General features: G+C 43.7%; 1 protein-coding gene across 1 annotated transcript in view; it reads left to right on the top strand.

Annotated features, from left to right (window-relative positions):
• LOC138969672 (sodium-dependent phosphate transport protein 3-like) overlaps window positions 1-9510 on the top strand; it is a 64260-nt gene that overhangs the window by 20821 nt on the left and 33929 nt on the right. The window contains exon 3 of the mRNA XM_070342531.1: window positions 1612-1699. Coding sequence (XP_070198632.1) covers window positions 1612-1699 — 88 coding nt within the window. The remainder of the gene's footprint in view (window positions 1-1611; window positions 1700-9510) is intronic.

Raw genomic sequence — 9510 nt, 5'->3', positions numbered from 1 at the left:
AACATTCATTGTAGTATTCCAGCGTAGTACTCATAGTAGGATATCCTTATTTGCAAAATGCCAAGCGCTAAACTCCTCTCAAATCCCGTGCATTTTGTGCGTTTAAAAAAAAGCGTGGACAGCGCTCCAGTGTCAAACTGTTGCTGCACTTGTTTGGGCGTGGCTATAAGCATAGTGACATGAATTTGATTGGTCAGTATTTTTAGGCAAAGCACATGTTCTCAGCAAACAGAAAACAAAATATTGGAAGCGTGAGTCACGCTACCCAAAATTAAAATCTTTGTTTACATATTTTTTTTCTATAACTTTTTCCCCCATGGTTCATTCATCATCTGACATAACTTTTTAGCAAAATCTAACAATAAGATTATTGAAAAAAGCAAAAATGTAGACGACCACCTTTAAAATCAGCGTTCATGAATTATGAGAATATGAAGTAAGAAAGAAGGAAATGGAAAAATGACAGAAATAACTGTTGTTGTTTTTTCTTTAATCACACACACCCACAAACATAAATCGAGATTTGAGACATTCTCAAGGCCTAAGGGTAACTTCATCATATCGGGTACCCATAATACATAATTGTTCAAGCTTGTTTTTATATTTAGTCAAGTTTTGACTAAATATTTTAACATCGAGGGGGAATCGAAACGAGGGTCGTGGTGTATGTGCGTGTGTGTGTCTGTGTGTCTGTGTGTCTGTGTGTGTGTGTGTGTAGAGCGATTCAGACTAAACTACTGGACCGATCTTTATGAAATTTGACATGAGAGTTCCTGGGTATGAAATCCCCGAACGTTTTTTTCATTTTGTTGATAAATGTCTTTGATGACGTCATATCCGGCTTTTCGTGAAAGTTGAGGCGGCACTGTCACGCCCTCATTTTTCAACCAAATTGGTTGAAATTTTGGTCAAGTAATCTTCGACGACGCCCGGGGTTCGGTATTGCATTTCAGCTTGGTGGCTTAAAAATTAATTAATGACTTTGGTCATTAAAAATCGGAAAATTGTAAAAAAAAATAAAAATTTATAAAACGATCCAAAAATTACGTTTATCTTATTCTCCATCATTTGCTGATTCCAAAAACATATAAATATGTTATATTCGGATTAAAAACAAGCTCTGAAAATTAAATATATAAAAATTATTATCAAAATTAAATTGTCCAAATCAATTTAAAAACACTTTCATCTTATTCCTTGTCGGTTCCTGATTCCAAAAACATATAGATATGATATGTTTGGATTAAAAACACGCTCAGAAAGTTAAAACAAAGAGAGGTACAGAATAGCGTGCTATCCTTCTTAGCGCAACTACTACCCCGCTCTTCTTGTCAATTTCACTGCCTTTGCCGTGAGCGGTGGACTGACGATGCTACGAGTATACGGTCTTGCTGAAAAATGGCAGCTACTTGACTAAATATTGTATTTTCGCCTTACGCGACTTGTTTGTTTGTTTGTTTGTTTGTTTGTTTGTTTGTTTGTTTTTCTGTTTGTTAACATGATTATATGAAACCATTTCCAACGATGTTTGATGATAGATGTCACAAAATGCCATACCTTGACATTCCTTCACTTATTATTTCATGTGCCAATGCTTTTCTTACATTGCAGGGAGTGGTGAAACCCGCTGTCTTCACAATATGGGCCAACTGGGCGCCTGTGACGCAACGAGGGATGCTCACTTCCGTCGAATATTCGGGTCAGTGGAGATGATTAATTACAAAAAGCAATGGGACCCCCCCCCCCTTTTTTTTTGTGGGTGACTTTGTTTATTGTAAATTTTCTTTCGACGTAGATCAACAATGCACGTACAATTCATAGGGGACACTGTACATTGTGTAAATTCCTGGTTTATTTTATATGAGCAATATCGGGGCATGACGTCATGCTCAGACCGTGTCCACACTCAAAATGGTGTTCCTTGATGGTATGATTCTCTTTCCGCCGTCGAGAGAGGGAGAGAGAGAGAGAGAGAGAGAGAGAGAGAGAGAGAGAGAGAGAGAGAGAGAGAGAGAGAGAGAGAGAGAGAGAGAGAGAGAGAGCGAGAGCGAGAGCGAGAGAGAGAGAGAGAGAGAGACTGAGAGAGAGAGAAAGAGATAGAGAGAGGGAGAAAGAGAGAGAGAGAGAGAGAGAGAGAGAGAGAGAGAGAGAGAGAGAGAGAGAGAGAGAGAGAGAGAGAGAGAGAGAGAGAGAGAGACAGGGAGAGAGAAAGAGAGACAGAGAACTTTGAACTTTATTACAGGAAAGATAGCATTAGGTCCGTAGGACCTTTCTTACAGCTAGTCCTGATCTAAGCAAAATGGTTATAATCGAAATGGGAATACATAGGAACAAACTTTTTATGATGAAACGCAGACACACGCAATAATAGTAATATAAGAATAAGATCATCCTTTACAGACATGTGATATACAGATATCACAATACGGGCAATACAACCATACATTATCAGAACACACACCAAGTTGACGCAAGACACACACATGCACATTTCAGAAGGATAGAAGGCATACATACGTTTGAGCAACCAGGCACATCACATTAAAGTGATGTTTGAATGTATTTTTGCAGATGTGTTTTGAATGTTTTAAGGTTACTGATCGATTTTAAGCATGTAGGTAGGGAGTTCCAGACATAGGCTCCCGAGTATGAAAGACTAGTTTTAAATATGTCAATGCGTGGCTTCGGGCAGGCCAGATTATGCTTGAAGGTGGAATACCGAGGAGTTGATTGAAACAAGTGAGTTAGATATTCGGGTGCTTGGTCACGTAGGATCTTGTGCATGAAAACTGATTTATTAAATAAAAGCTGTTGTTTAAGTTGAGGTATATTGAGGGCTGTCAGTTTTGCGTCAGTAGTTAGTGATGGGTCAGGCAGAATGAGTTTAGCTGACCTTCGATGACGAGAATTTATAGTTTTGAATAATGCATCACTACAGCCATCCCAGATGACAGAGGCATAATCAATGTGAGGTTTGATGTGGGCGTTGTAGAACATTTTTCGGGCGTCTAAAGTTATGACTGACTGAAGTTTTGAAAGTAGGAATACATTTCTTGAAACGCGTTTACACAGATGTTCAATGTGGGAATGCCACCTAAGCTTATCATCGATAATCACGCCTAGCAGTTTGTGTTCGCTAACCTTTTCTATCGAGTTTCCGTTGATGGTGAGATCTAGTGAGAGGGGGGACAACTGATGCTTCTGGCGCGTTGTAATTACCATTGATTTAGATTTCAGAGGGTTTAGGACCATGTTGTTTTCAGAGCACCATTGTGAGATGTCTCTAAGGGTGTGCTGAAGAGATTGTTGAATATTGTCAAGGCGTCTATTTTGTGTCCGTAGTGTTGTGTCATCAGCGAGCATGTGGCATTCTACTGAGTTGTCAGAGAAGTGAAGTGGAAGGTCATTAACGTAAATACAGAAAAGAATAGGACCTAAGACAGAGCCCTGGGGTACTCCATATAACACGGACTCCTCTCTTGAGTACGCACCATGTACATAGACTTGTTGCGATCGGTTTTCAAGGAAAGACTGAAAGAAAGACAGAGGGGTCAGATCCGTTGAGATATAGTGATAATTTGTTGAGGAGAATTTTATGATCAACGAGGTCAAAGGCCTTAGAAAAATCAAAGTATACGACCCCAGAGAGCTGGGAAGAATTTATGGCTGACAGACATTTGTCTGTCAAAAGCGAGAGCGCAGTAGAACATGAGTGGTTACTGCGGAAACCAGACTGCAAGGGGTGGAAAAGGGCCAAACGGTCCATGTATTTTGTGAGATTAATGTGAATATGTCTTTCAAGAAGCTTTGATAGTACTGAGAGTAAGGAAATAGGACGGTAGTTGCTAACATCAGAAGTGTTTTTGGATTTGGGGAGAGGAATAACTTTAGCTTTCTTTAGTGCTTGCGGAAAGGTATTGCGCTGTATGCAGAGATTGAAGATATATGTGAGAGAGTCAACTGTGTAAGGAAGGGAGAGTTTTAATAAGTGGTTGCTGATTTCATCAGGTCCTGAAGATTTTTTGTTCTGAAGTTGTGAAATCAGTCGTCCTAATTCGTGCACTGCAATGGGTGGGATTTGAAAGGGTGCTTTATTCGCCGTCTTTTGTTTGCAGTAGAGGGATAGATTGTCAGAGTTGTTGGGAGAGGCATTGTCAGGGTTGCTAAGAGAGGTAGCTACAGACGAGAAGTGAGAGTTAAAAATGTCTGGCGTTAAGTGACGGGGGATCTGGGTGGAGTTAGAGGTGGAACCTCTGATGAGTGAATTTAGTGCACGCCAGATCTGCGAGATATCCCGGTTATTCTCAACGAGTTTATTAAAGTAAGCTTTCTTTGAGTCACGAACCATGTTTTTTAACCTATTTCTAGCCGTTTTATAATCTTGGAATTGTTTAGCTTTTTTTAACAGGTCACGCTGATCCATGGCTTCAGTTATTTTATTGGACATCCAGGGTGGAAGTTTAGCATGTTTTACTCTCATTTTCTTTATAGGTGCGTGCTTGTTTATTATAGGTAATAGGGTGTCATACCAACATTCTAATGCTTGATCAGGGACCGTGTGGTTGAAAACTTGGTCAAATCGTGCTACGTTTAGATCGGACAGGAAGGAATCACGATCAAAATTTTTAAAGGATCGAAAAGATATGACTGTGTGACCTTTATGATTTGATTTTGGCATTTTAGTGGTTTTAGTACAGAATATTGGAGAATGATCACTAATGCTAAGATCTGCGAGTGAAGCATTTAGTACTGAGGAGTGGTTGTTTGAGTAGATGTGATCAAGCAAAGTAGATGAAGTTTCTGCGACTCTAGTAGGTAAAGTTATAAGCTGCTTGAAACCTCTAGAGAGAGAGAGAGAGAGAGAGAGAGAGAGAGAGAGAGAGAGAGAGAGAGAGAGAGAGAGAAAGAGATGGAGAGAGAGATAGAGAGGGAGAGAGTCACACAGAGATAAAGAGAGACACACAGAGATAAAGAGAGATACATAGAGAGAGAGAGAGAGAGATGGAGAGAGAGAGAGATAGAGAGAGAGAGAGTCACACAGAGATAAAGAGAGATGCATAGAGAGAGAGAGAGAGAGAGAGAGAGAGAGAGAGAGAGACAGACAGACAGACAGACAGACAGACAGACAGACAGACAGACAGACATAGAGAGAGACAGAGATCGAGACCGAGAGAGAGAGAGAGAGAGAGAGAGAGAGAGAGAGACATAAATAGAGAGAGAGAGAGAGAGAGAGAGAGAGAGAGAGAGAGAGAGAGAGAGAGAGAGAGAGAGAGAGAGAGAGAGAGAGAGAGGGGGGGGGGGGAGAAAAAAACAGAGAGATGACTTTGCGACCTCCAGCTGTCTGTTTTTATTTTTATTTTTATTTTTGATTGAACAAGTGTGCATGCACTCAGCGCAATATGACCCACAACTGAGTGTCCGTCTTGCATACTACGTCTTTTGGTGCATCTGTCATTCCCTTATCTGTTTGTTCAAGAGCTTTCAAAAACTTAATCATATTACGCTGTACTTTCATCGTTTTTGTATCGCTTGGTTTTTGCTAGGCATCTGAATGATTTGATTTTTTTTCACTGAGAGACATTCTTTCTGGACAGTGTTATTAAACATTTAGTGTCCTCCCGAATTCCAAACGCACTCTGCATTTTGAACATAACAGACGTCACTCTTTTTCTGATCTACTTCTTATAGTTATACACATATTTACCAAACATTGCCCAAATTAGAGTCTGGATAAACAGACTGTGTGCAGTCCAAATTTTATGTTTGCTATACAAAACTGATAATCTGTGCGTGCAAAAAAAGGGATAACTGCAAGGAGAACGGATATTCCCATTATTTTTTTGTTGGGGTCTTTTTTAACGTAGACTATAGAGGGGGGAATCGAGGCGAGGGTCGTGGTGTATGTGTGTGTGTGTGGTGTGTGTGTGTGTGTGTGTGTGTGTGTGTGTGTGTGTGTGTGTCTGTCTGTCTGTGTGTGTGTGTGTGTAGAGCGATTCAGACTAAACTACTGGACCGATCTTTATGAAATTTGACATGAGAGTTCCTGGGTATGATATCCTCAGACGTTTTTTTTCATTTTTTTGATAAATGTCTTTGATGACGTCATATCCGGCTTTTCGTGAAAGTTGAGGCGGCACTGTCACGCTCTCATTTTTCAACCAAATTGGTTGAAATTTTGGTCAAGTAATCTCCGACGAAGCCCGGACTTCGGTATTGCATTTCAGCTTGGTGGCTTAAAAATTAAATAATGACTTTGGTCATTAAAAATATGAAAATTGTAAAAAAAATATTTTTTTTATAAAACGATCCAAATTTACGTTCATCTTATTCTCCATCATTTTCTGATTCCAAATACATATAAATATGTTATATTTGGAATCTTCTTCTTCTTCTTCTTGGCGTTCGCAGAGGTTACACAATCAGTCCAGCACTGGTGATAAATGTTGTCGTTTTCTCCAACTCCTGTCGACTGCCGTATAGTTTGGTCTGCAAGGGAGTTGGTGACGGCCACACTTCTTTTCGTTCCTCATCTAGTAAGGGACATCGCTGTAAGATGTGTTCCGCTGTTTGGTCTTCTTGACCGCAGGCACAGGTTGGTGATGGCGCCAGCTTGAACTTTCGGTTCATGTGAGCATTGAGCCTGTTGTGGCCAGTACGCAGCCTGATGAGGTTGACTTGCTGCTCTCTGGACATTGTGTGGATGTCATCTCTGTTTGTCCTTGGCCTCATCAATGCCTTGATGATTGTCTTCTGCTCACTAAAGCTGACACTGTTTTCAGGTTGGTCTTCCACGGCTCCTTCTTTCGCCAGCTCATCTGCCCTTTCATTTCCTGGTATCCCACAGTGTGCTGGTATCCACTGGAGGACAACTCTTCTGGTTTGTCTGACCATCTGTAATGCTTTGGCCAGCTGTGGGAGTTTGTCGTTCTCTAGGGCCTGAAGGACTGAAAGGGCGTCCGAGAGGAAGACAACTTGGTAGCAAGGGTCTGCGGAGTCCTGAACCAAGGAGGCGGCCTGCATGAGAGCTTCTGCTTTATAGTTTGTGCAGTGTTTGCCAGTGGCAACGCTGGATGTAGCTGTATGTCCCCCAGGGAACTGGATGAGAATGCCTGCACCTCCATTGAGCACGGCGTTAGTTGCTGATCCATCGGTGTATACATGGACCCACGGCTCTTTTGGGTACTGTTCGTCGATCAGGGCTAAGGTGAGTGCCTGTCGAGCTGTGTCATTCTGATCTTCTCCTGAGGTAACATGTGGAACACTGGTGCAGATCTGGATGCCTGGTTTCTCTGTTGCCTTGGGGGTTTCCTCTTCTTCTTGAGTCAGAGGTAGAGTGTTCTGTGGGAGGACTTCCCTGTACTGTCGAGAAAGTCTCTTGCTCTCGTGTACAAAACTGCTCCGTTTGAGCCGGTTCTTGGTGAGGTTGCTCAGTCTGTGCTTCATGGGGTGGTCGGGTAGGCACTTGAGCTTCTCGGCCTGTACCATAGTCTTGGCTTCTCTTCTCTGACAGAGGGGTTGGATGGTGGTAAGCTTCTCCATTTCCTTGATGGGCGTGGATTTCATTGCACCAGTGATGAGTCGGAGGGCCTGGTTTTGCACACGGTCAAGGGTCTGCAGGTTTGTCTTGGCTGAGGTTGACCACGCTGTGGAGCCGTACTCGAGGTGGGGTCTGATTGTTCCCTGGTATACTGTCTTCAGTATCTTCTCGTTCGCTCCCCAGGTGGTACCTGCCAGCTTCATGAGTATGGCTAGCTTGCGCCGGGCCTTCGTCTCTGCCTGTGCAATGTGTGTTTTCCAGGTCTGCCGTCTATCAAAGGTGACACCAAGGTACGTTGCTTCTTCATCCTCTCTCAGAGGAGTTCCACCAAGCCTAATGGTTTCGGCTTTCTGCTTTGGCGACAGTGTGAATAGGGTGGTGGAGGATTTCTCCTTGTTGATGGAGAAGCACCAATCTTCTGCCCATGCGTTCAGCCTATCTGCCGCTTGCTGCATTCTGTAGGTGGCAGTACTTGCGTGCTCCTCCTTGCACCAGATCACAAGGTCGTCTGCGTAGAGAGCAGCTTTGATCCCCTTGGGCATCTCAGACACCAGATCGTCGATGAAGAGAAGGAAGAGTGTGGGGGAGAGGACTCCGCCCTGAGGGACGCCATGACGAAGGAGGAACTTCTTGCTTTTGGTCTGGTCGACGTTAACTCTTGCCCTGCGGTTATAGAGGTAAGAGCGAATCCACTGGTACATGTTGCTGGACACGCCTTTCCTCAGCAGTTTTACAATGAGTCCATCTTTCCAGACCTTGTCAAAGGCCTTCTGAAGATCTATCCAGGTGACGAAGACCAGCTTCTGTTCCTGAAAGGCATCTTCAACTTCTTGCGCCAGGTAAGTGACCTGATCTTCAGTGCTGCGGAACTGTCGGAATCCAGCTTGTTCAGGGGCGAGGAGGTTCCTGGATTCCAGGTACCACCTGAGGCGCTCGTTCACAATTCTCTCCAGGGTCTTCACAACACAGCTGGTGAGGCTGATTGGGCGATAGCTGGTGGCCTTCTTTGGATCCTTCCCTTTTTTTAAGATGGGGATCATGATCGCTTCTCGCCAGAGTTGTGGTAGTGATCCTTCTTGCTAGCTGCTGTTGAAGACCTCGAGTAGCTTGTTCTCTGCTGCACTACCAAGGTGGGTTAGCATCTCGTTGGTGATGCCGTCTGGGCCAGGGGACTTCTTCGCCTTTGACTTTTTCAGAGCTGAGTGCAGCTCGTGGAGTGTGAGTGGTTGACTCATGGCGTCCACTGTCGACTGTCTGGCAGGTCTCTCTCTTTTCTCTCTTCTTGCTTCTCTCTGTTTCTCGGGGCTAACATGGAGGTTGCTCTCAGCTGCATAGCTTTCAGCAAATTGGTTGGCAGCATGCTTTCCAGTTAGCACCTTCCCGTTCTCTTCTAATGTGATCTTTCCTCTGCTGGTGTTCTCATCATTCAACTGCTTGGTGAGCCTCCAGAGCTTTCTGCCATCCTTCTCAAGGTTCAGAGAGCTTGTTTTCTCTTGCCAGCTTCTCCGTCTTGCCTGTAGCTTCTTTTTGAGAAATTTGGCTTTGGCTTCCTGGAGGTGGATGTTGTTGTTTTGTGACGGGTTGACTTCTGCTTCCCTTCTGGCGTCTGCTAGATCATCATCCAGTTCCTGCAATTCATTGCTCCAGTAGGGCTTATAGTCTCTCCTGGCACCCTTGGGAATGGACTCACGCGCTGCTCTGAGGATGCTCATGTTGAAGTCCTTCGCCACCATGTTGATGTCTCGACCCTCGACTCTGATGTCTTTGGTGAGTTCGCTGGTGCGGTGTCTAAAGAGGAACCAGTTCGCTCTTTTGTAGTTCCACCGTGGGAAGGAAGCTTCAGTGCAGGACTCCATGCCCAGGGTCAAAAAGACTGGCCGATGGTCACTTCCACCTAGCTGTTCTCCGACCTCTCTGCTGGTTAGCTGGTGCATGTCTTCCGTGCAGAAGGCTAGGTCAGGAGTTGATGTAGT

The sequence above is a fragment of the Littorina saxatilis genome, linkage group LG6, assembly GCF_037325665.1.
Source record: "Littorina saxatilis isolate snail1 linkage group LG6, US_GU_Lsax_2.0, whole genome shotgun sequence".
NCBI lineage: Eukaryota > Metazoa > Mollusca > Gastropoda > Littorinimorpha > Littorinidae > Littorina > Littorina saxatilis.
The sequence above is the reverse complement of the archived record's forward strand: the minus strand, read 5'-3'. Positions and strand labels throughout refer to the sequence as shown.